The sequence below is a fragment of the Nesoenas mayeri genome (genome assembly GCF_963082525.1).
Source record: "Nesoenas mayeri genome assembly, chromosome: 6".
Lineage (NCBI taxonomy): Eukaryota > Metazoa > Chordata > Aves > Columbiformes > Columbidae > Nesoenas > Nesoenas mayeri.
In genome coordinates this window covers 24101732-24128471 of record NC_137545.1, presented here as the reverse complement: position 1 = coordinate 24128471, position 26740 = coordinate 24101732, and the positions used below count along the sequence as shown (strand labels likewise).

Sequence of the window (26740 nt, the reverse complement as noted above, 5' to 3'; positions counted from 1 at the left end):
TATAAACCCATGTTTTTATAGGCACTGTAATGTTACCCTTAGTCATTGAGGGAAAAATGAATAACTAAAATGTCACAATGCTCAACTAATATGCCTGGATATTTCATCAGTTGGATTACTGTGTAATAAAACACGAGTAAAACAGACTTTGTTGCAGTTTTTGTGGTTTGAGTAAATGCAGCTGCTCCATCAGCTCATTAGCAGAGCACATGCACAGGGACCCCGAAGCTGCAGGCTCCTGTTGCTTTTCCAACTTCTCATTTTAAAGCAATTAGCATTCCTAGCGCATCCACATGCATGAGTACATCACAGGCGGGTGGAAAGGCTGCCCACTTGATGCAGTGAAAAAATCCACAGCAATTCACTGAATAAAGTTATATCGCAATTTATCCAGAGGGGAAAAAAAAATACCAACTGCTATTAGATATCAACAAGGTCTCATGGCTTTGCTGCTTTGAAAAAACACAGGGGTGGCACCCTCTGCTCCCTGCTAAACAAAACTCAGCATTTTCTATGCACTCAGTTAGCAGTGTTTTAGGTCTGTTTCAGATTCATCATCAGCGCTAAGTGGTTTCAGGCACAGGCCAATGTCACATCCAACATCATTATGCAGAGGTAGGTGGTGAAAAGGAAAACAAATCTCTGATTAAGAAAAGCATGAGGGGCAGGCACACCAATTACAAGCTGCACGCAGCGCTCCCTCTCAGAGAAACAACAGTGTTTAAACACATTCTGAAGGGATGCCCCGCAATCAAATTTCATAGGACTGCTCCAGAATACCCCAAATCGGAAATTTTAAATTAGAGCAAGCTGGCTGAAAAGGCACGCACCTTCACCCTTATCTCAGGGAGAAAAAATTTAGTGATGTTTCCTGGCTTATTTCCCTCCTCCCCCCTCCACCTCTATGCACAACGCAGAAGCGTGCTCTGGGGCTGGGGAGTCTACAGAAGAAAAAGTGGTAGCACATCAGGCAGTATTTCTAGAAAGCAAATACATTTATCACAACTAGGCAGCTGCATTGCCGTTTGAATGTGACTGCGTGTCCGTGTCAGCGGGAACACCTGCGGTCAGCAGTTGCCGGAGAAGGAGACGCGCGCTCCTGCTGTGACGGCGTGAGGAGCGCACGCTGCCCACGGCCCACGCCAGAGCCCTGGGCAGGCTGGAGACGTCCCTCCTCTCCCACACGCACCAGCCAGTTACCCTCCAGACCCAGCTCTGTGCTGAGCTAATTGCTATGTTTATACTCATCCTTTTTAACACCTTGAAAATAATAACTTACAGAACTGTGTTTCATCGACTGACTTGCGTCTGAGCCCACAGCACAGGGCTCCTTTCAGCACACTGAAGCTCACACTGACTCACGGACACTGACGTTCATCAGCCTGCAAGGGCCCAGCTGCAAGCACTGGCATATAATCACCACTACAGATGATTATATATTTAGAACCATCTAATTAAGCCCTATTTTCCCCGCCCCAGAGACAGCTATATGGTAACTCACCTGTTACAGCTTCACCTCATTAATTAGAGCCCTCTTGCTTCAAACACAGCCAGGTGCTCCAGCCAGCAACACCCTTCTAGCAGGAGCACCACACCTGCTTTGGGGCTAGTCACACATATGACAACTGTACCCATTTCCTAAATGCTTTTCATGTAAACATGAATGAACAAACAGTTGCTGGTTTTCTCTATTCTCTTGTTATTCAACAGAGGATACAAATACAGTATTCAGGAAGCAAATTCCTATTAAATTCCATGCCTTTTTCTACTCTACCATCACTTGCACACTACTTTCTACTCAACCCAATACATCTTTACCTTTTTTTTTTCCACCTGTATATAGCTAAGAGAATAAACCATTTATTAACTCTATTTTAACAGACACTAAAGCTTCAACTACCTTTTATTTCAGGTCATTGTTCTTTTGAGCTCATTTATCTCACATTGTATTTATTCACAATACTTTAGCGACAGAAAAGCAAATCAAGCAGTACCACAGCAGCGATAAAGAATGCTGCTGCCTGAATTCACTGTCTCGCTGAAGCAAGGAAGCCCCGCGAAGCATTGGCATGTTTCTGCAGCAGACAGCGAGCCAGCAACAACTGCTAGAGCTTTTATCCTGGTACAATGCTGCTGACTCCTGCAATTAAAGTATTACATTCTTCTTTATTTAGCTGCCTCCTGCAGCCCTACCCAGTACAGTAGATGAGCACTCTTGGCAGTTGCTACTCATACCCCAACACCTTCTCCTCAGCCTTTGGGGAGGCGTATAGCTAGCGCAACACGACTTCCATCCAATTATGTATTCCCACTTCTTTTATAGATCTGTGAAAACAACAAGCTTCCCTGAATGTTCATTTCTTTGCCTGAAACAGAAAGTGAACCAGCTAACTGCTTTGCAGGTGGATTAGTCAATACGGGTGCAACGTTTCAAGAAGCACACATTAATGTACCTAACAAAAATAATCTAACAGCAATGCTCTGAGCTTAACTCCTTCGGGCTGGCTCCGCAGCAACCACATTGCAGGGCTGCGGGCTACCAGCTGCATCACTGGTAGCCGCACATTTAAGGTACCTGTCAATGTACTGTTCCTCCAACACACAGGCCGCTGAGGAGCACCCGGCTGCCGGCCCGCCGCCCTTCCCGCCCAGCGCACCGAGGCCTCCGGCCCACGGCCCTGCCCCGGGCGGCTGCTCCTCCGGCCGGCGCCGGGCACACCCAGCATTAACCAGAGGGAGGCCCAAGACAAACGGCCCGCTGTAGGGCACCGAGGTAAAACGCCGCCCATGTGGAAGAGATTCCGAGCAGATGATCCGTACCGGCACCCCCGCGGCTGCAGACACCCAGAGCCAAGGACAGCCAGCGCGGCTGGCGCTGAGGACACGCACACTCACCGCGCCCGCTGCAGCCAGCACAGCTCAGCACAGCTCAGCTCAGCTCAGCACAGCTCAGCTCAGCATAGCACAGCTCCGCACGCGGCCATGGAGCGGCCCCTGCCCCGCCGCAAACCCCGCCCCGGGCCGGGCTCCCGCACGGACAGGCCGAGAGCACCAATCGCCCAGGAGGGCCGGAGGTGACCCAACCAGCCCCAGCTGTTCCGCCATCCCCACACCTGGGCTGGGCAGCAGGTGTCAGCCCCGGCCCTGCCCTGGGCCCCGCGCAGCCTCTTCCCCACACAAACCAGCACCCCATGCCATACAGCTCCTGCCTCAAGTAACCGAATGACTTTGTAAAGTACAGTCACCTTAGGAGTCCTAAAAATGGCTTCCACATGACCAGACACCTCTCCTGTGGGCAGGCAGTGCGTGTTTTCTGCCCTTCTCTTCCAAGTGAGGAACATGGTGCCTTACACAGGTGTCACTCGTGAACTAAATTAGGGCAACAGACATTTATAACACCACCCTGCTGCACAGCCGTCAAGATCCACACAGAGCATGGAAAGTCAAATACCAATCTGTTTGTGCAATACACTTTTATTTTTATTTTTTGAACCTTTGCAGTCATCTTGGAGTAATCATCATGTAAACAGTAGGATGGGATGGGATTACATTGAGTCGTACGCAAATGGCTCTAGAACACCTCAACAATTATGACAAGGCATTATAAATAACTTCTCTTAATAATATATATTTGCTGTTTTCAGTACATTAAAGAGCTGCCGCTTATCTAGGATTAGCTAGGAAGTAGTTTAGATTGTAACCTCCGAGAAACACGTCTCCACGTTTGAAAGTCTTTCTAAGGTTTGCTAGCTCCATAACATCTATGTCACAGGTTAAGCACAAAACTACTTGGATCAGAAGTCTTTGTAACAGAGTTTCACTGGATCATTGCACAAAGCCCTATTATTTTCATTCCACCTTGGTATTTTGCAGAACTTCAAGTAAAGCTTCAGTTCTGTTGTTCAAGTTTTTACCACCTGTATGAAACCGGTGTTTATCATTAAGGGTCAATTGGATCAGAGATGGACACAGTAAGCACTCTACCTTAATGACAACAGTTCAACGTAGTTCTAGCTCATAGACTCCCCAATAAAGCGTAGTCAAAATACTCTAACACCTTTGCTACTGTATATATCCTCTCTTTGCTCAGATAACTATATATATTTATATATATTGTACCATATGTACGGTACTTCTAGAAAACGGAGATTATTTATTTAAGCAGCCTCAGGCACATTCTTAAAACATTAATGTCTGCAAGGCACCTCCCACTCCCTTGACAATGTTTGTGGACTGGTTTTTAGACACACAACCAACAAAAGCTTACTAATGCCTAATTAATTAATTTCAAAGTAACCCCAGAAGTTACCAAATACTTCAAAGATATACCTGAAACTTTTTTAAATAATGGGAGATTAACTGCAAATAAGACATAATCAAGTCAAATAATTTTCTTATTACTAGGATGTGTAATGCATAAATATATGAAAAATAAAATTCACAGTTTTAAAACTAGAATTCAAGTTTGGTAATCATTCTTAACTTCTACATTTATGTTAATTTCTAAATAGAACAGAACAGAGGCAGTATTATCAACCACAAGTACAGGTAAAATAGTATCACTCAAAGTTTATGAAAGAAGTAAGCTTGATAGAAAATTCCTTTTGTAACCAATAAGTACAGCCACCTGAGTGCATTTCCACAGGCTTTTCACTTAGGGGGAATCCAAATCAACTGCTAAGAGACATTTAGTAGCATTTTGAATGTTAGCAGCAGCGGTGTAGCTGTGGGCTTTGCTTGTTCTGACTTTGTGACTTGCTAGAGAATGAAGCAGAACTCAGTGTGTGGTGCATTAATTTTCTTTTGCATCTAAGCTGGCCTCTTCGCAATCTCACAATTCGGCTTTGGGTCCAGGGCCAGACATCAGCTGACACTTAACTGAGCAAACCCAATCAGTTTCACTTCATCGGGAATCTCAGTGCCTTCACAGCCAGAGGCCTGCAAGTACAAACAGAAATGTTCAGTATGTTACGCTGCAAAGGAGGGTTTGACAGTCAGATTATAGATTTTCCCCACGTCACCTGGGTGGCAAACAGCTTACTCGAAGGGAAGCTTTCAGACTGCTTGGTGTATCCTGTGCCAGTGTCTGCTAACTGCATCCTCAATTTTAGCAAACTACTTTAATCAATATTAAAAGTTATGAAAAAAATACTGGGAAATTAACACGTGAAGAACCAAACTTTCCAGACTGGATCCAAATTTGCTTTTTCATGCGAGCATGCTGTCAGCACTCGCGAAGAGCCAATAACCTACATGTACAGAATCTTCCTTTTACCATTGTGCTGTAGACACCAAATGTCTCCTGAGTCCAGCTATTCAGTCTGTTTGGAACACCAGTCCACTGAATTTTTAAACAATATCTTGAAGCAGTCTATGAAGAATAATAATATTTGCAAAACAAGGGCTTCCTTTCTACCAGTACATTCTAGTACTTAAAACCGTGTAGCTGAGAACCTTCAGTAAAGTCTGTCAGTACAAACTGGCACAAGTAATCAGTTCACTTTTCACAAATAACAGTAAGAATATTAAACCACTTTGATCGGGACTGAACTGTTACTTTAGGTCTGCTTTAAAAAAACTACACATGCTGTAGGTAAAATATTTTGATATTTTGATTTTTAAATACAAAATCTGCTTCTGCAGGACAGAAGCGACTACATTTTTAATAAAGTTTTTTTACACGTTTTTGACTGGTGTGATATATAAATCAAAATAATAATACAATTGGATGAACAGTGTGTAATGGTAAATTACTTATGACACATGTCTTCATACTCTTTGGCATAGCCCCCCACCAAACGTCAGAACAATTGGTTCACCCTATAAAAATGCTCTTGATCCTTTTATGCAGTAGTAGCAGTCAAACCCTTTAGTAGAACTGGTTTCTGTATATGCACTATAAGGAAAAGAGCCCTCAGACTGTGCACACAAGGTGCACCAAGTGACATTACCCACTGAGTTTTCATGACCAAAAATAAACTCACTCAAATGCTTGTGGAAGCATTACATTCCATCAGGCTACTCCTTCCACTTTACTTGGATCAGACAATCAGAACAAAATGTCTGTCTTCAGAGAGTATTTCACAGGTCTTATTCCACTGAAGCATCAAGTTAAAAGCCTGAGATCATCACCATAGGTTACTATTAAGATACCTCAGCGGGTCTTGGATTGGGAATTTACTAAATAAATGGAGTTTGAATTTTGCACTTAAATATCATGCTAAAAAGAGCTAATATTATTAATATAATTCTACACTCTAGCTAGCTAGCTATCTCCTCAAAGCCTTGCTAAGTAACATATCTAGATGTGTATAGATTTTTAAATGGCTTCCTTATCAATAAATATTGCCTAATATTTAATGCACCTGGAACCCATTAGCTTATATTCGTGCTTAGCGTAAGTACAACTACTATACACGAACTGCAACATACAAGAAAAGCTCTTAGTATTTGCAATTCACTGTTTAGTGACTGGAGGCATTACTTTTCCTCCCTTTTTCATATGAAAAATGCTTACATAAAATGCAAATTATGCTGTGCAATAATTTTGTGTTTCCTTGAGTGTTGCCAAGATTAGTTGTGTATTAAAGCAGCCACTTTCCCAAAGTGTGGACAGCTGGATCCTGCAAGGAAGTCATCATTCTGTGTTAGCCAAGACAACTAAGGGGGGTTTAATACCATCTATGTTCTGTAGAATGACATCATTGTAACAACAAAGATGCACTGTTAAAAATATATGCAAGAGGGAAATCAAACCTTAAAGACAGATTCATCCAGACACCTCACTTTAATAACTTTCTTTACCATTTTGGCAACAATTAAAGGCAGAAATGGTTAAGACAGAAGTTGTTCTTTTTTCCCCAAAGATGAAAACTCTTGCTGTTTGAATAGAAATATGACATACCAGCAAAATACCAACACAAGCAATCTGCAAGCAGGGAGATACTAACCAGATTCTTATCCACAAATAGTAGTACCTAATCCTAAAGAGCATTTTTCAGTTGAATTATCTGTATGGATATAGGATTAGCTACATTTAGGCTTTGAATCCCCATGAAATATTTACCAACAAAATACGGTTTAATCAAGTTGTATACAAGTGCTCTTACATTCAGTGAGACCTTGCTGAGAGGTAACAAAGACTCAGTAGGGCACATAAACAAATGACAGAGTTCTCCTAGGCAAAAATTCATTTTAAAATTCATCTACACAATATAGAAACAGGCATAAATAGAACATATATTAAATTAATCACAGTATCACAGTATCACAGTATGTTTGGGATTGGAAGGGACCTCAAAAGATCATCTAGTCCAATCCCCCTGCTGGAGCAGGAACGCCTAGGTGAGGTCGCATAGGAACATGTCCAGGTGGGTCTTGAATGTCTCTAGAGAAGGAGACTCCACAACCTCCCTGGGCAGCCTGTTCTAGTGTCTGTCACCCTTACTGAGAAGAAGTTTTTTCTCAAATTTAAGTGGAATCCAAGGATAAGAACAAAATAGGATACTTATTGTGGTTATATTCTTTTCCCAGGAAGTAGGGAACTAATGTAGGTAACCGAGGTTAAAAATATTAGGTTAAAATTTAACCTCAGGAATTGTTACCTAGCCAATATAACTTACCCTGAGAAGGGACAAAGACATTGATTTTTGGATTGTCTATTAATTCTGATCATGGTAAGGAGTAGGATTACAACGGCATTCACTCACTGGAATCTGAAATACCACATGATGGTAACTGAACCCCAGCAATAAAGCCAACTGAATTGCAGGAATAGCCCAACCTCAATTTTCAAGTGGGTTTGTTTTCAATGTATGTAAACATTTACTGGATACTACGGGATATTACATATTGGAATTTCACGCTTTTATTTTAAGTGTGTGAACTAGAAATCCAGACTTCTATAGAGCCTCTGGAGTATCTAAATATCTAAATGGTTTCAGTGAGATGCCATTGCCTGTACAATAAAGCTAAGTCAGATGTTTAGCCAGCAAGAAGACAGATCAGCTGGAAAAAGAGAAGCACCAGCCTTTTGGCTATATTTAGATAGTAAGAGCCACAGAAGCAACACACGTGTTCTCATCCCTCCAGCCTAACCTCTTCCCAAAAGAAATGTGTAAGTGCTGGTGATTTTACTGGACTGCAAAGGAAAAGTGAGTCCAAATAATTTGGTCAGTTTAAACCACTCCAATCTATATTTTAAAAGTTACATGGGAAGAACAATCCTGAATTAATACATCATCATCAACTAGGTCACTTACTCTCTAAAAATGGCTCTCTACAGCCCTTGTGAAGCAGCTGCTTTTATAAACAAAGCTGTGATTCTAGAGACCTACTTATCTAACACACATTCAGTCTCGTCTGTCATACATGGCTGAGTCACGCTCAGCAAGGGGTGTTGAAACCTAATGGGTTAGAGTTTGGTATTTACACTTTAGGTATGTAATTTTTTCAACTTAATTTTAGCAAGAAATTTTCAAAAATACAGCACATAATTTCTGAATTATGTTTTTGCAATGTAAAGTTATTAACAGTAAACTAGATCATGATAGTGTCAAAATTGAACAAAATTAGGATCTATGGTCCAGGGCACAAAATTCACCGCAGAAAACAGTCCCAGGACCACAAGTAGGGTCTGATGTTGGATATACAGAAGATAGAAAGAGGTGGGGAGGGAGAAACAAATGCAATACAGTGGGAGCAAGATCAACTTTAAAGTATGGATGGTCAATCAAAAGAAGGTTGAAGCAGAGAACTAAGGAGAGGGCAGCCTGCATTGCAAGAAAAGTGGTGGCAGGTGTTGGAAAAAATGGGATGGAACAAAATGTCCATTAGCAGAGGACATCCGAGGCAGGACAGAGCTGAGGAGTCGGGGTGGAGGGGAGGTAACGCATCAACTACAGTTTTCTCTGATTTCCTTGTTTCTGCAATTCTACCCAGGGGTTTTCTCCCGGAAGTTTCGCACCTAAACCTCAGGTTTCCTCAGAATTCACATGAACGAACCACCTTCCCCCTGCACAGTTACGGAGCTGTGTGACTGTACATATCCCTAATGTCCTGTCAAAACAAGGCTTAGCTTTTTTCTCTCACATAGTAATTTCAGTCAACTTATCTGTCAACACACTTATTCAGCAAAATAGCTGTCAATGAGATAAAATCCAGACTCTGTGTGAATACTATGATAATTAGTTTGTTTCTTCCCTTCATGCTTTTACTTACCAACTTAAAAGTCAATGTTTTCAAGGCCTTTGGATCATCTACTATCTTCTGTAAGTTAGCAGCAACTGTAAAATAAAGTATGAAAAAAATACAGTTTACAGAAAATTGCATTCAACATTACATTAAGCCTCATTTTGAATCTTCTACTTAATTCTACACACATACATGTCCGTAAATTACCCTCTGAATCATTTAATCACTCTCTAGCTGTTCCCGAGTCCTGCCTCCTTTCTTTTGCAGTCACTGATACTTTGTGACTATGTGAACTGATTCAAGGGAAAAATCTGCCTGAAAACCAAAAGAGAGAAAAAAATAACCCTGCTATTTTTCAGCTTAGTCTATTCCATAAACAATTAACAATCAGACAAATGCAAGCACAGGGAAAATGGGAGAATCACACAGCCAAGGATAAGCTGATGGTTGTCGTGTTTTATATCATGTTTCTGCTGTAGCCAGGGCCACTATCAGCTCAAGTTTCTAGGACAAGCTTGAGGCTGCTCTTCCCCGTTTCTCCTGGCTTTATGTGTCTGTTTCTGTCCTTTCTTTGGGCTGCCATTAGCACCCACACAGACTCATGGTGATCTATTACAGCTCACTACCAAAAGAAAACTGAGTAAAAATAAGAGAGGGAAACAAATAAGCTGATCTTTAAACTACTCTCTCAGTAAACATGACCAAGATTTGTGATGTACCAGCAATAAACGGTTTAACCAGATCTACAGACCCAAGTGTCCGGCAAAGGAAGCTGTATGCCACAACCGAGGTAGCAGGAAGGGGATAATTTACTCCTTGAAAACGAGGTGGCAGGAATATAATAAACTTCTTTTCTATCAAAACACCTAACTCACACTTTTAATTGGTCTATTTTTACAATACTGCTACCATTAATCTTGACCAAAAAATTGTCTGCTTTCAGCTTCATATCTTTACTAAACTTGCTTCCCAGCTTTGCACAGTCCTAGATCCCGAGCTAACTCGGACCGAACCATTGAGAGCCTTTGCTCAAAACTGACTTTCGAGCAAAAGATGTCATCACCAGGACATCAGCATGAGATAAAGACTCTGCACTTAGCAGAGCTGTTTAGACAAGATTTTCAAAAGGAAATAAACAGATATTAAGTGGAAGACATTTCTTAGTACACTGAGTAGGTAAGTACCATAAAGCAGAGAAGCAAGAAACCAGATGTTCTCCATAAATAGTACTTTCCACAGACTTCATAAGGTGAAGATATAGAGCAAACACTTGCATGTTCAATGTCCTACTGTTAAAAACTCAGGTTCCTACTTCCTCCATCTTCTAACATCATTAGGATAAAACTTTCACTCGTACCATGCCTGATCATATATGATTCGCTGTGTAGTTATAGAAATTCACCTCACAAGGGGAAGTACAGTATTTGGCAAGGGAATTTAGAGAAGAATTAGGCCAACATACCACTGTTAAATGTAAATTACATTTTCGAGGGTCTCATTTTCTTTATACCACTGAAATAGCACAAAGGATTGTTTATACACCTGTAAAAAATTTGACCGTAGATTAAAGGCTGTCTGAAACTAAAAACAAGCCCTAAAGGCAACCATAAGGTACATTTTGTAGAGAACACTTTTTCAGAAAGGAAAAGATTAACCTTCACAGTTAAATGAACTCAACTCCTGGCACTACGACAAAAAGTTTTTCTGTTTTTCCTGCTTCATTTTTCACAATCTTATTTATTTCGGTCATTACAAAGAGTTTTTATTTGAATCACACAATTCACTTTCACAATCAACAGGTCAATTTTATTGCAATACCTCCTACCTGATAAAATACATGCAAATACAGATAATGCTTTTCATTACAATTAATAATTAGAACCTCATACACAGTCAAAAAGGAGTGTTCAGCCTCATAGCTCCTGAAGCCAGAATAGAATAGCTTCAATTTTTTATGTCGTAAAAAAAATCTATAAAATACAATCATATACTCAAGAGCAATATTAACTGGCTTCACTGAAATGGAGACATGGTGCTACAAAACCAGATTGGAGCTGGGTCCCAAATCCCACGATTTCTAACTTCACCTATTACAAAAATGTTACAAAAGAAGGAGCTTCACATGCATGCTCATCTTCAGGAGGGGCAGCCTTTCATTTAATGTTGAGCAGCTGTAGAACCACTAAGGCAAGTCCACATGCCGCTTGGCTGTTCCTCCTGAATGCAAGAACTTCCAGCTGCCCTTAGGCAGTTCCTGGTGAAGTTTCTATTCCTGCACTTGCAAACAGCAGCCCATTATCAGCAGCGTTTTAATGAACTACCACACAGCAGAAAGCAGCACTGAGGACTTCACAAGTAGCATCAAAATCTTAATACCCCTAATGTTCCTGCTGATTCTTTACCACAGAAGAAATTAAATTTTTCAAAGCAAAAATAGCAAAATACAAACTTGCAATATATGTAAATAGCTAACTTTTTTTTTTTTTAATTAGTTAAACACCGTAACAGAAAGGAGTGACACCATTCTTCAAGAAAACAGCTTTTCTAAGAACAGTGCTCATTAAAAGGCTACAGGGGACAGTTTTATTTGTTCACTTGTCTTCACTTTTAATAGGAACACAAGCCAAAAACTTTTAGATATAAAATGCTAGAGAAACATCTGAAGCAAGCATATGAAATATGCTTTATTTTTGCTTAGCTGATGAGCCATAACTAGAGTGGGACATGTTTAATCAAACAGAAGATTAGGAGGATTTAAGGGAGTAATGCCAGATGTTTTCAGGCTACGCTTGAAAATGAGAAAGCAGACCTGCAAAGAGTCCATAATTTGAGAAGGCAAGTTTACATAAAAAATAGTGACACCTGCAGTTTTCTACAGAGAGATCTTTTCAATTTCAATTATACGCATTTAACATTTTTCAAGTAAAACTCGCATTTCACCTGTGCCTTTTGGTACTCTGTGTTTTACACTTTCTGGTCTTTACAGGATGGCAATAAAAACAATTTTGCGAAACATTGTCATTAATCCCATTCAATCAAGCCACCGTGAATGCAAATCCCCCCAAAGGCCTGCTCTTTTTGCAACATCTAAAAGCGTAAGTAATTAACATCAACCAAGAATCAAATATGTGCATGTAATTACCTAGCAAACCCAAACAGTCCTGGTGGTATCTTCTTCATTTTTCTAAGCCCTTTTGTTTTGCTAGGGCCAACAATTAGAGGCAACTGTCTGAATTTGGATACGTAAGTGTGCATTTCAGGAAACTACTTAAAATGTGCTTTTTTTTTTTTTTTTAGGGATGAGCCATTCGTTACCCTTTTGCCTTAGTGCAAGCCAAAGGTTCTAGGACCTCAGTAAGTACATAGCACAGGGCACATCTCTCTGCACTTGAACACCCTGAAGATCTGGTACCTGGAATCTTTTGGGGCCTGATATAGTGAGCTAGGAAAACCAGCAGTAACCCATGAACGGCAGGTGCCCATGGCATCTCTGGTTTAGTTAACTTCCATTAGGAACACTAACAGAGCCTGCAGCACAGGCAGCAGAAGCCATCCAAGCAGTCTGGAGTCCTTCCAGAAAGCCAGCCTGCAGTGCCTGCCAGTTACGTCTCCAGAAAGTTTGGGGATCCCACCTTAACCACAGTACAGGCATCCTCTGGAGTGGAATACTTGCCCTACTTTAAATGCAATTCCATTAACCTATCAGTTGCATTAAATATAACCGATGTAACCACTCTTATGAATATACTTCCGAAAATTTAGGGCTATTATTAAACATACGCAGTTTGGACCCCTAAGTATGCAAAGTCTCTTGAAAGACACTGACAAATTCATGTCAGACATACGCTCACATCAGTAAACAACGTTCTTACATGCAAGCAGTTGATATTACTCTTCAGCCCTACTCAGGATTCCTGACCGCATCAGGCAAGAAAGAAAAACAACTACTTTTAAATGGAACTGCTATTAGGCTTTTACATCTCTCCCAGCTGCTAAATTTAGGCTCTTTTCATCAAGGTGAATGATTTAGTAGGTCAAGACTCCCTAACCCTCCTAGTACAGTTTACGTACAAAGATTTAATTTGGCTTAAACACAGAAAATGAGCCTAAAGTTTCTAAATGTAGATAAGCCTCACTACCTCTAAAAGAACTAAGGAGAAAAAAAAAATCCCACTCTCACCACCTCTCCTCTCCCTCGCAACAATTCTTCTATTGCAAGTCAGCAAACAAAGTCAATTTAATACAGTAATGGTCTCCGTCAAGTGAAAAGGAGTTTCACATCAGGAGTTTCTAGAGAGGCAGGAATCGTTCTCTCCACTGATACTTAAATTATTTGGAAAAGTGGAGAGCGTTGTAAAATATATGTCTCTGGATTCTACTTTACACCTTATCTCTAAGTTAAGTATACTACATTTCCTATTGACAAAGCCATTTTTCTTTGAAGTACTCTGAAGTCATGCCTTGGGTGTTGTACTTCTGAAATCCATAGGAGATTAGTTTGCCTGAAAGCAGCACTAATTGACGATTTCAAATCCTCTTGGGAATTGACTGTTTCTACATGGCCTGGATATACTAGACTCAACTTTATTTTGCAGAGTGTTTTCTCAAGATGTTATGGCTATGCTCCCATAAAAGTCACAAGAAGAAACATGAACAAGATAACTGCAGGAAAAAATTAAGTGGTGATGGAAAAAGCTTTGCCAGCAGTAACCTCAAGTAAATAGAGTATACTTCAAATCATGCCTTGGAGCAAAAGCTCTTCCAACGCTAGCAGCAGTTAGCACAATAGGCTTTTTGTTGTTTACAACAATAAATGAGGTGCCGTCCTGCTTTCTTCAGAAGGCTTCTGAAGGACAGATAATCAGCCCCTGCATCACAAATCATCCCAGGTTCTTCTGCAGGTTTTAGGCAGTGACAAATGGTTGTGCCACTCCGTCATAATGAGTGTCTACTTGCAAAACATGCAATAGGATAAAAGGTCAAACCCAGCATCTAAATATACACAACACAGGCTGCTAATTGCAGACATAATAAATTAAAAAACCCTACATCACTACAGTCCTCTGGCATGAATACTGATGTAGCATATACTACAAATCACTCTTTGCTATATGACAGTTTTGGCCAACCACTTCGGTTATAATTTTTAAATAAGTGATCAGTATAAGCTGAGGAAACAGAACAAAAGGGCCATCTTCAAGCTCACAACTAAATAGAAGAGACTAACCATACTTTGGGCACTCTCAAATAGCTGTTTTGCTCCTGTGATACAACAAAACTCTGCCTGGTTATTTAAAATTCTTAACACAGCATGAAACCTAACACTAATGGCTTCTGAATAGGGAAAACTTCTGGAAAAGTTAAAATTAATGAGACAGTAAATAAAGCTATATGAAGTACAGTAGAACTATTTCCAGCACAATGCCGACCCAGCCAACTGAGCCGGAGCCATCTGGTATAAAACCAGACTCAAGCAGAATCTAAAGCTGGAGATTGTATTTCTGGGGTGCTCTCAAATGAATAATGATTCATCTGGTTTTCCATTTTGTAAAGAGTGGATGGGGAACCTCTGACAGTATGCTTACGTTCAATAGTTTGCAAAGCTACTGAATCCTAAAATTCAGATGTGAGGAAAGGGAAAACATTATTACTGTCACAAAAAAACCCTGGAATATTATGAGCTCTGGGAAAATGAAAAGTATTTTTAATAAGTGAAAAGTGATATAATTTTTATATAGTCCAAAACTCAATCTGTAAGAAACAGCCACCTTCAACTGTTCCTTACGTCATCAATGGTATTACTGTTGGAGGCCAAACCCAAAGCTCAACAGATGTACTGGATTTCCTGCTGATTGTTTCAAACATCACCTCTTCCCCAACTGTAGGCAGATATTTTGCCATTGTTATCTGATACATGGAGTTCTACATAATTAACTGTCTTGGGAGTCTACTGATTTGATGATTAATGCTGTATTCTCCTGTGTGGGTCTTAGGAAGCAGGATGCCCAAGTGACAGGGAATACTTTTCAGTGGAATTTATCACTCCGGAAAATTCAGCTGCCAGTAAGGCTTTCCTCCGAAGGGCTGAATTTATTATGCACGCTCTTGAGGCGGTTTCACATATTGCAGGAGGTTCATTGCAATATATACATTCATTCATATTTCATACTGCACAGTGGTTTTCATGCATTTTCAAGTTCATAACAAAATCAAAACTAAGTTTTAAACCCTAGCTAGCAGAGGGTTATAGTATATTGTGCAAATAATTAAAGCAATCAACCTTTAGAGATTTTAGTAAGAATTCCTCCAGATCTCTGACTGTCTTATTATTATCTAATAGTTCACAAACTGTGTGCATGAAAGATTAAAAGGCTTTCCAAAGAGAGGTCAAAAAGGTCTTTTAAGTGCAGCGTGATTCCATTAGTTCACCCATGCAGGATGCTCGTCATAAAATTCCTTTTGTTTTTGTTGCTTGAGAACAGTTGGATGGAAATATTAAAGCATTTTGAGATCTGTGACAGCTAACTAACAAGTGTTTATCGCTAGCGGACTGCAAGGAGCTAGACATGATTCTTATAAGAAAGAAATAAAAGAAAATGGAAAGATCAACAGCAAGCCTAGCTTCTCTTCTGAGGAAGCTATTGGACACTGACAAGGCAGAAACATGAAAAACATTTAGAAATGTATTATTTATGAAGAGGCTGTCATTAGGAATTTATCAAAGGGAGATTAAGGCTCACAAATTTGCCTGAATTCTCAAAGCACATTGCTGAATCAGTATAGATAAAGACAGTGGAAACTATCTCCATTTCAATATTTGATACTTTAATATCCAACAGCTTGATTTGCAGCCTCACAATCAGAAGACACAGCTTGAAGAGGGCAGCTACAGGACAAGGGGCCAAAGCATTTCTCCCTTAAAGGAACACTGAGAGACTGGAAAAGGTCTCCACAGCATCTTTATGAACAGGACAACCACTTCACAGTGCAATTCCCACCACTTATAGTAATTATTAAAACGATTTGAGCCCTGTGGTTCATATGGGCTCTGAGCCCCAATACTGTAAACCTGGTAAGCCCAGGAGTGTGTACACTGCTTCATGTGTGTATGAACTACCAGGCTGAGGAAGAACGGTGCCAAATAAAGCCGTCCTCATCCCTCAAAGACTGGCCCAATGCACAGCAAAAGTAAAGAAAGCAGGCAAGCAATACTTCAGATTATGCACAGAATACTCGTAAGTGCAGGTTGTGTTACCCCTACTGAGTACCAAAACCTGTGACAATTTAACTTAGGTATTCGTTCTATATGGACAACCAAGGTTTAGGCTAGTTCACATCTTTTCATACATTTTTAAGGATGTTAACTAGTAGTTTGGCAGCAAAGTATCTTGTTCCAAAACAGGATGGGAGGGAAATAAAAGTGGGACTGAAGCTTTAACAAATAACTAGTTATGCAATGTTATTCAGTCGTGGAACAGGCAAAGGCATGGAAGAGGCATCAGAGACACGTCTCTGATTGACCTCTACAGACAAATTCAAATATTTATCCTTTCTCAAACTAAAAAAGTAAAAGAGTTTACAGAATAATAGTAGACTTCAAATATTTTCACATTAAGATCCAGTAACGTGGGATATTAATATCCAGGGGTCACAGACAAAAACTGGAAAACTGAGGACTGAGAAAGATACAAGATTTCCTTGTTCTTTAGGTAGCTGATGGAAAAATCCTCACCCAACATGAGCAATATATTTTATGAAACAGGAGCTCTGTATAAAAATGGAAAATCAAATAAGTTAGTGCTAGAAATCTACCTATTTCAATTCTAAAACCACATCACTAAGCTCCCAAATTCTCAATCATTTAGTAAGGATATCTGATCCAAGGTAATGTTTTATTTTTTACAATCTGTGAGAAGAGACAAAAAACAAAAACAAACCCCCCTGAAATTGTGATAACTGCTTTTATTGATTGAATTAAAATATTAATATAACTGGCAAATTGTAAATTATTTTCCCAGAAACTTATGAAAAAACAGAAGGTGGATATTTCAGATTGATTTATTTTTCCCCCAGAATATGTGAAGAACATTTAGACAAACCACCACAAATTTAAAACAAAGTGTTATGAAAATGTAAGTAGAATACATCTGGATACGTAAATGCTTATCTATTTCAGAGCTTGATTTTGCATGTGTTTAATGGGGTAGACTATCCAGGAAGATGAGGGAGGAGTATACACAGATTTCATTATTTCCCCTTCATTTTGAGAAAATAATTTTTATGATCCGGAGTATTCTAAACCTTAGTCTAGTCTCAAATGAATGTTTAAAGTAAAAATTTAGACCTGCTGCCCAACGTTGTTAGTAGTGATATTTAACAAGCCTGAGATATTACAGTAAATTGTGCTCATAAATTCTCTATATAAAAGAATGAATCAGAGTACAAGGTTAAAAAAATTGTTTGCCACTGACTGAACATAGAAAGCAAGTGGTAGCTTTCAGACAAAGGTTTTGACGACAGTTCGATAGTCACCAAGATATTGAAGCCAGCACTAACAAATGCCTTCATCATGCTGGATTAGAGTTGAAATGTAGGTCTATGCAGAAATAAGGCAGGTCACATTCTGCTATGCATATTATTCCTCAGTAATCTCCTCTCCCCATCAGATCTTCACAACTCTTCCTGTCCCGAGTTCTGCTATGAATTATAGATATTGTTCTGACAAAACTATTAACAAGATGAAATAGCAGCAAAGCTACTTCAATACCTTATATGTGAAACTTGAAACAAGGAAAAATATATTTAGAAAAGACTCCCTGATGTGCAGGAGTCAGGTTTTGAAATAGACTACCTCTAGTTTGAAGAACCTCAATAAATCCTTATTTTGACATACTAACCACTTGCAGAGAAGTTAATGCCAAGGAAACAAATACCAGCAACTAAATTACTATTGAAAAGAGGAACATTACTCACATTGCTGTCTTTGCAATTTCTGATTCAAACTCACAGTTCTCTCCCCGCCTTATTTTTAAACTGGAACAGAAAGACTTCAAAACAACAATTCAGGCCTATGCAGGCAGGGAACACACTTCAGGCCACATCAGGTGAAACCCAAACTAATCCCACCAATTAACAGACAGATTTATTCCTCATTTACACAGTTAAGTAGGAACTGGTGGAGTACACACCGAAAAAAGGAACTTTCTTTGAATGCAACTGCTAATTCCATGGGTTTGATTTGTGGGGTTTTTTGTTTGTTTTGTTATTGTTGCTTTTTTTTTTTCCACAAAGCAACTCAAAATTTATATTTACTTCATCATGGCTACAAGACAAACACATTTACTATGATACGTGAATACGTATATGTATGTAGAGAATAATTTGCATGCTTGGAGAATTTCTTACATCATATATTTATAGTTCTGACACAAGCCCCGTTACAGCAGCAGCGATTATTCACCTAACACAATAATTTTTTTTCACCTTGAGGTTACCTCTACGTTTCTACCACAATGAAAAGTTCAGCAAGGTGGAAACTTGCATGAAACCAGCCAGTTTCACACCATGTACTTTCTCAAGTGCACCTTCTCTGTACAACACATATAGTTTAAATAACTTTGAAGGCACAATTTAGATGCAAAGCTTGATTACCAGAGGGCGTACCTCAAGCTCCCAGAAGTCCCAGCAGTCTAGTCGCTGTGAGTCACACACTAGTTCTAAATGAGCCAGATGTGTTGAAACATATAAGTCATAGTTAAACCTCAGGGACTTTAGAAATATTCTCCTATCTGTAATGCATGTGCATATCTTACTGAAGAGATATGGAGTTATGTGTGCACATTGAAGGCACAAGAGTTTCTACAAAATATCTTAAAATACAGTCAGGTTTTCATTAAATCTGTAAGTTTCCTTTCTGGATAATACAGTAAAGAGCAATCACAAAGTATTTAGTCTATAATTTGAAATTAATTGTTAGGGTCTATAAAGGCATCTTCTCATTAGAAAGTTTATGGGTACACTGAACTGTGGAACATACAAAAACATGATACTTATCTAAAAAAAAGTTCTTTTGCTCAGTTTGAACCACAAGAAGAAACAGAGAAGAAAAACAACAACAACAAACCAAACAAAACCCAAACCAAAACAACAACAAAACCACATTGTGACAAATTCCCTCAAAGATTACAAAAATCAGTGCATCTTAGATTATTACTGATACTAAATGACAAACCTATGCCACCTTCAAATGGTAGCACTACCCAGGTCACCTACCCTTAGCAACATTACCGCTCTTTGAAGACATAAATTAGTGCAACATCTTTCTACCCATGCAGCACTATCCCATTTTCTGATTACAGTGAGATGATAAGCTGGCATTAGTTGAACAAAAGGCATAATTTAATTCATTTTCAAAGACAATTAATCTAGCAAGACAGTAAAGTAAACTAGTTATAAGCAAACACAGAGCAAAACCAAGGAAAGCAAAAGGATATTCACTGTGTAACTTTGTCTTTTCTATGGATTGGATTATCAGTGCCATTATGAGTTAAGATGTTGTTACAGGCAGCATACTAACAAACTGCGGTTCTGCTTTATTGTCTTTCCATTTTAGTATGAAAGTCCCTTCAGCATCAGCAGACAGGATACTCTAAGAGTCATATGTTTCAATTTCAAATGCTTTGATACCGTGATTAATTTGGAACTATACATATTTCTTACTGGTTAACATCCCTTCAAATAATGTCACTCTGGATTTGGTCAGATACATATTCTCTGCACTCATGGCCAAATAAGCCATCCACAGCCATGTTTTTTTTCATTCTAGATGCCATATTTTAACTCCCTTCTACCTATCACAGTAATGGCACCAAATAAAAAGGTTATCTCACTCTCCCCACCCCAAAAAATATCCAACAACCCCAAAACCCATAGTCAAACTACTGTGGCTTCTACCATATTCTCACTTCCAAGAAAAAATTCAAGTTGTTGATTAAAAACCTTGCTACTTTCAAAATATGATCTCATTTCAAACTATGATCTATTGGGGGGTTTTCAGCTGGTTCTCCTAAACACATCAGGCCTTTCAGCAGGAAGCTTTTGTTCTGATTAAAAGCTGTTCCTCTGCTTCTGAACTGGATGCCTTGGTCTGGCTCAACATCATAGACCGATATCCATTTTCAGGTAGCGAGTGTCTGGTGGATTTAAAAGTGAAGGTACATCATTCATGAAGCTCAAGGTATTCACAGATACTTTTTGACAAAAATACCGAAAATAAAGGTACATTAATATAGTGAAGGGCAACTGCACATTTCTTGATGGCATGGGTATCAAGGCTTTTATTTAAGCAGCATTCAGGAAGGGAAGTACTTTTTTTATATATAGAAACTGCAATTTAATAACTGTAAATAAACCTTTACGTTCTGAAATTTAAGCAAGGCCTCTAGAAGATTAACTATAGCCTAAGGCTTCACTGAAATGATGAAGTAGGATTGCAACGATATGATTTTCAACAGAACTGACTGTTGATATGATTTGAGTTTCCTTTATGGTATCAAAAATATAATATAGGATTACTAGATGAATGTTTACTAGCTAATATACATATATTACATATACACACAGAGGCATATTTCGTCTTGAAATGTATTTTGAAAATATTCCAGATCCTTCATATGATTTAACACAGCTACTTCAGTACTGCATAAAAAAACCTCATCAGCTGGATACCAATGCCTACATAGAAGCTCCAAGACTCATTCCCCCTCTGCTTTTAAACAAAATTCTCTGCACTGATTCTCTGGATCTAGGGACCTCCTGTGAAACAATGCTACTGTCAGTAAGAACAGAAACCAACGAGTCGTAGCCAGAACTGAACATGCAAGATGGGATTTTTGCTTCTCTGCAGAACAAGTGGCTGAGCTTATTGCTTATCAGAATGGAAATCTTCCTGGGAAGTCTGTGTTAAGTGAGGCAAATCCAGCAAGACTCAAACGGTGAAGCAGGTTGATGCTTAGCAGCAAACTCTAGAAAACTTAGATGACAGCCGGTCCCCACTAACAGCTTCAGCTCACGTATGCCACAGCCGTACTTTCCAGAGCAGCTTTTGCTGACTCCAAGTGTCCTTTCAGAAAATCAGCTGTTACCCTAGCAAATTGTTGAGTTCAACATAGGCACAGTTATTTTCACCTTTCTTGTTTCTCCCAGCTTCTACACATTCCAACATCCATTAAAAGAAACTACAAGAAAAACTTTTATGAGACTATCTCAGTACTTTGTTTTCATTTATGTTATAGAGGCTGAATTCTGCATGCTTCAGCTGAAAAGTGAAAGGTAATTTATCAGCTGCTTTCCATCTGGAAGCTAATGGAATCAGTTCTTCTGGTGAAGAGGGTTAACCAAACTCTTATATCCGGGGTGTCAAACTCATTTTCACCGGGGCCACATCAGCCTGGCGGTTGCCTTCAAAGGGCCAAATGTAATTTTAGGACTGTATAAATGTAGGAGTAGTTACATCTATACAGTCCTAAAATTACATTTGGCCCTTTGAAGGCAACCGCCAGAAATTACATTTGGCCCTTTGAAGGCAACTGCCAGGCTGATGTGGCCCCGGTGAAAATGAGTTTGACACCCCCGTCTTCTATACCATTCCCCTCTTCCTATTTAGGAAGATCTTAAACCTTTTAATTTTGCATGAACAAGGTGGCAAAATCATTTTACACAGAAATTTAGTTTTGTAAGCAGATTTACATTTTCAGCACCACCACCTGCTCTCTTATATGACCTATTGCTTTAAACTATGGGACTGAAACATTTCTTAGGACTGCACCGCTACAGTGAAATTCTGAAATACACAATAACCTGCTTGCATGCAAATCATATTATTCCATGCCCATACAACATTTAGCCAGTTTTCTCAAAGCAAATCATAAACGTACACTTAATTTAGTCCAACTTGTATTTTTGTTTTAATTAAAAGTAAAGTCACATTTAGCAGAACTTCTCTTTTGTAAAACATGAACTCAAAAGTCATTTTCTAGGAAGACAGCAATGTCCAAACATATTTGAAAACTTAAACAACTTCACAGGTGAAGGAGACAAGTGAAAATTATAGCACAAAGTCATGCAAGAATTTGTGCCTGTGGAACTTAAGTTACAGCACCCCAGGAAAATGAACATATAAACTTATTATAATTAATGAAATTAAATTTCAGTTGAATGTTTTCAATTATACACAATAAATTTTATTTCCTTACTTTTTTAATACCATAATAAAAAGACAAACAGGAAAGCACAGAAAGGACCATCATCATAGTGCTAAAAATCAAAGTCTGATGCAATTCAAAGCAGGAACTAAGTAAGGAAATAAGGTTTTTAAAATTAATTATACAGTGTCTCTAAGACTGCTAAGGAAAACCGTACTTATTTAAATATTCGTGATTTTTCAAGGACCCATCACTAAAGCCATGACAGATATCTACCGTCATTTGCCTTTGCCCCATCACTCCCCTGATGATGATAACAAATCCCATTCATGGCAATGATATCTGAACCCATTGATATGAACTTTGCCTGTAACACAAAGACTGATTTGCTAGTATTCCTCGATTCAGTTCTCACACATTTAGCACCTACTAGCCACCCTCTGATTTTGATTACCATATATCTCCTGGTTTGAGCAGCCAGAAGAAAAGAATGAACTGCAGGGAAATAAGCACTTTCAAATTAATCAGCCTTGCCAGGCACCGAATTTCATTGGGAGGAAAAACAAACAAACAAACATAAAAGTATCTTTCCTCTCAGCAGCCAGAAAACATTTCTCATTATCTTTTTTTTTTTTACCATATAAATACTATCTCTAGGTGTAATTTCCATAGATCCTGAACTCTGGCTTGCTTCTATTTCCATGAACCCAAGTACTAACTCACTAACTTCAGAGCTGCCAAAGCACTCACCGAAAAATCATTTTATTTTTAAACAAAAAAAATTAACTTAGCACAAAAATAAACAATCATTGAATTGAAAATAATCCTTCAGCGGATCTATATTATGTCATCTATCTCAAACCACTAAAGAGTTCTGACTTCCAAAAGCAATCCTTGGACTGGTATCAAAATTGGCTTGTTGATTGAACTACACATACACAAAAGCAAAATAAGAACAAAAAGGATTTTATGAAAACCAGCATTAGAGAAAACATTTTTTATATTTATTCAACACAAACTTGTCACAAGAGCGTAATTGCAAACAAAAATGTAATTTACCTATAACTACATCATGGCCATCAACCAGGCCTGCAGAGAACAGCTCCTGAGAAACGCCATCTGCTGTGTCTGTCCAAAAGGTGAAATGAGTAAGTATGAGAGCCCACAAAAACAACAAAAACTGTCAGTCATCCAATGCAATTTAACAAAAATATATTTTCGTTCCAAAACACCCATGGAGGCAGGCTTGAACTCAAAATTATCTTTAATTAGGAAGAAAAAAAGATAATTATCTTATCAGCCTCTGCACAGCCAATCCTCTGAGGTGATGATTTGATTCACTGCAAACCCCCTACAGACCCTTCCTGGCCACCAGCATTTCTCCTCTATTATCTACCTACATACTCCTACACAGTTTACAAGTTCAGTATCTTCACAACCAAGAAAATAAACTATGTTTTGGTGTTGTTTTCACTGTTTTCTTTATCACCTCCATTGTTCTGCATCTCAGGATAAAGACACACTATATAGGCTTTGTTGTTTGTGACCAGCAAAGAAGTTACAAGAACAGTCACTGTTTCAAGCTTTCAATTTAAAATAGCTTTTAAGTACTGTGACCCAGGAAATTCAGAGCTTTGGACTGGTTCTTCATCAATTGCTGTACCCAAGTGGGTTAATTCCTAAGTCCCCATGACTAGTGCTTGCTACTGGAGACACTTTAGAAGGCTTAGGGGTAAGTAGGAGGAAACAGTAGGAACAAGCCTGAATTCCAGCTAAGTCTCAACTGTGCTATGGCCTCAACACCAAACAGGTGCATGGAGTACATGCTGTGAGGCAGTTACACAGTTGCACCATTGCCTCAAGAAGCACGCAGGGGTGAAAAAACAATATTGTGGAGCTAGCTGCAATTTCTGGGGAGCTCTGACAATGAGAATCACAGCTGCCTTCTGGCTGCCTCAGGGACTCACCACTAAGAAGAGTCCTCATGTACTTTACTGTGCCATAGCTTCTAGTTTTTGATCAAGTAAGAATTCTTGAAGGGCTTCTGTAACTGCTTAGAGAGTATTTAAGAAATTGTTTTGACAAGTGAGTAAACCAGGATGCTCTGTGCCCAGTTAAGTAAGAGATCTCTTTCTTTACTACCCATTGCCAGAATCAATGAGAAATGCAAGTAGGCAACAGAGAGAATATCTATGTACAGAACTACTGCACATGAAACATACTGTGAGTTACAGGAAAAGAGACACCTTTTCCAGTCTGGATTCATTTTTAGGTGGAAGCTCTTTGAGGGCTACTCTAAATACAGTGAATACTGAATTTTGAAAAATATAAAATGTGTTCATAGTTCGAAGGGTTGCTATGTAACAAGGACGATACCTTCTTACTCAAAATATCAGCCTCCTGTGTGTTTCATTCCAGTAATACTTTGTTTTCGTCAAAGTAAGTTTTACAAGTTCTTACAACTCTTGGCATTAGAAAACCAATACAAGTTCTAGAAGCATGCAGTAGACTTTCAAGTTACAACACCACAATCTCTTTCTGTTGATGATAACAAAGCTAGAGAGATGCAACTTCCAGCTGAAAACAGTATTTGAAAAATGGTGTGCACTTCCTACTTGTTAACAGAACTTCTTTTATTAAAAAAGGGGAAAGGAACTCAAATATTACCACCTTTATGGCTCCGTATTGTCTTTCCTATGATATTTTCCAAATGTGCAAATGGAAATTCCAAAGCTGTAAATATTGCTATGCAAGATCTTATATACCACATAGATCATTTCAGTAAGACATGAAATTGATCAAGTATACTATGAATCAGCTCTTCTAATATATAGTATATATTATGTTGCCTTGCCACTAGAATTTACATACATCTGCTATTCTTGTTCAAGTGAAGTTCAATATAAAGTTGTACCCAGTAGGAAAGATTCCAGAGAAGTAGTTTGTATTAACCGTGAGCAGTAATCAATTTCCGAAATACCTTTTTGAGCACTAAAAAGAATAACTCAATTGAAAGAGCCTTACCTCTGCCTGGAGTAAACTCAAACCGTATATCATTAAGTTCTTTCCTGGAGTTCCTGAAAAACATTCAATGTATACATTAAAATGTAATGAAGAACAGAACAACGATTCAGTTCCTACACCCAGGGTATATCTGTGGCATTGACAACAAAGTTTCTGTAAAGTGAATTTCCTCAACTTGAAAAACATTGCTCTCTCAAAGCACCCAGACGGGAGGGACTCCATCACCATTTCATGGCAGTATTTTGGGGAATACTAACAGAAAGATGTGCTTAAACAGAAAAATGCCTTTGGTAACCTAAAGGATAAAATAAGGTCCTCTGATAAATATTTACTTTTTTAATCTTCAAATGACACTCTGCCATACAAACTAGTTCAACACAGTCTGAATCTTATGGATTACCTCTTCTCTAAGAGTAACAAAATATTCACCTGAGTTTAAAGCTCCCTATCTGGGATCACATGTATACGGAGATGCTTGTTTAAGAGACAAGAGGCAAATGTTAAATGCTGAAAAGCAGTGTTTGATGAACAGTGTTTTTAAAGCTGTTTTGAAATGCGTAACTTCTTTCACTGATTGCCATTGTCTCAGCAACAAGGTTCTATCTACACATAAAATAAGCAGCAGAGCGTGCAAGACAGAGGTTTTCTGCCTTCTCACTTGCCACCACAATTACTTCAAGCAGTTCAGTGTACGACGCAGGCACAAGGAACTCAATACCTACATTAAAAGAATTCCTTTACAGTCTCATACTGTGCTCCAAACCTCCATTCTTTGCACATTTCCAGCTTCAGTTTTAGTTAATAATTTCTACCGTAAATAAAAGATTTGTCTCTTTGCAAAACAGACATCCATCTCCTTTTTGGAAATGGCAAGACGACTGAGCATAGGGATGAACTTAATTGCTGCAGCACACTAATTTGGCAATGAATAGCTCAATCCACTTGAAAAGTTAATAGCAGCAGAATGTGTTTTGCAGTCCATTATTCTTCTCCTCAGCAAGGAACCTGTATGCAAGCTCATATTTCAGCATACCAGGCCATGAAGTCTTGCTGTGGAAAAACTAAATCAAATAGGCAGGCATATACTCAGCTGTGACTTACAGCTATTATCACTTGCTGAACAGTTATAAAAATATTACAGAGTCAAAAAACAGCAACACGCAGGGACACAAAACCCAAAATGATAGGCAACACAGACAAAAGCAAGACAGCAAACCCTGAAAAATAAGTATGCCACATGCAGTGCTTAAAATGAAAAGTACTCATTTACTGAATATACTGAATGCTTCAAAGCTTTGGCAGTTTCAGGTTCCCAAAATCCT

The 26740-nt window shown here is 38.9% G+C and overlaps 1 protein-coding gene across 1 annotated transcript in view; it reads right to left on the bottom strand.

Moving 5' to 3' along the window:
- Window positions 1-4863: 4863 nt before the first annotated feature.
- Window positions 4864-26740, bottom strand: part of STK39 (serine/threonine kinase 39) — a gene marked incomplete at its 3' end in the record, with an annotated part of 101425 nt that continues 79548 nt past the window's right edge. Inside the window, exons 14-17 of the mRNA XM_080347009.1 lie at window positions 25419-25471; window positions 23454-23522; window positions 9220-9284; window positions 4864-4938 (exon numbers count right to left, since the gene is read on the bottom strand). Of these exons, the coding sequence (XP_080203135.1) occupies window positions 4864-4938; window positions 9220-9284; window positions 23454-23522; window positions 25419-25471 (262 nt within the window). The remainder of the gene's footprint in view (window positions 4939-9219; window positions 9285-23453; window positions 23523-25418; window positions 25472-26740) is intronic.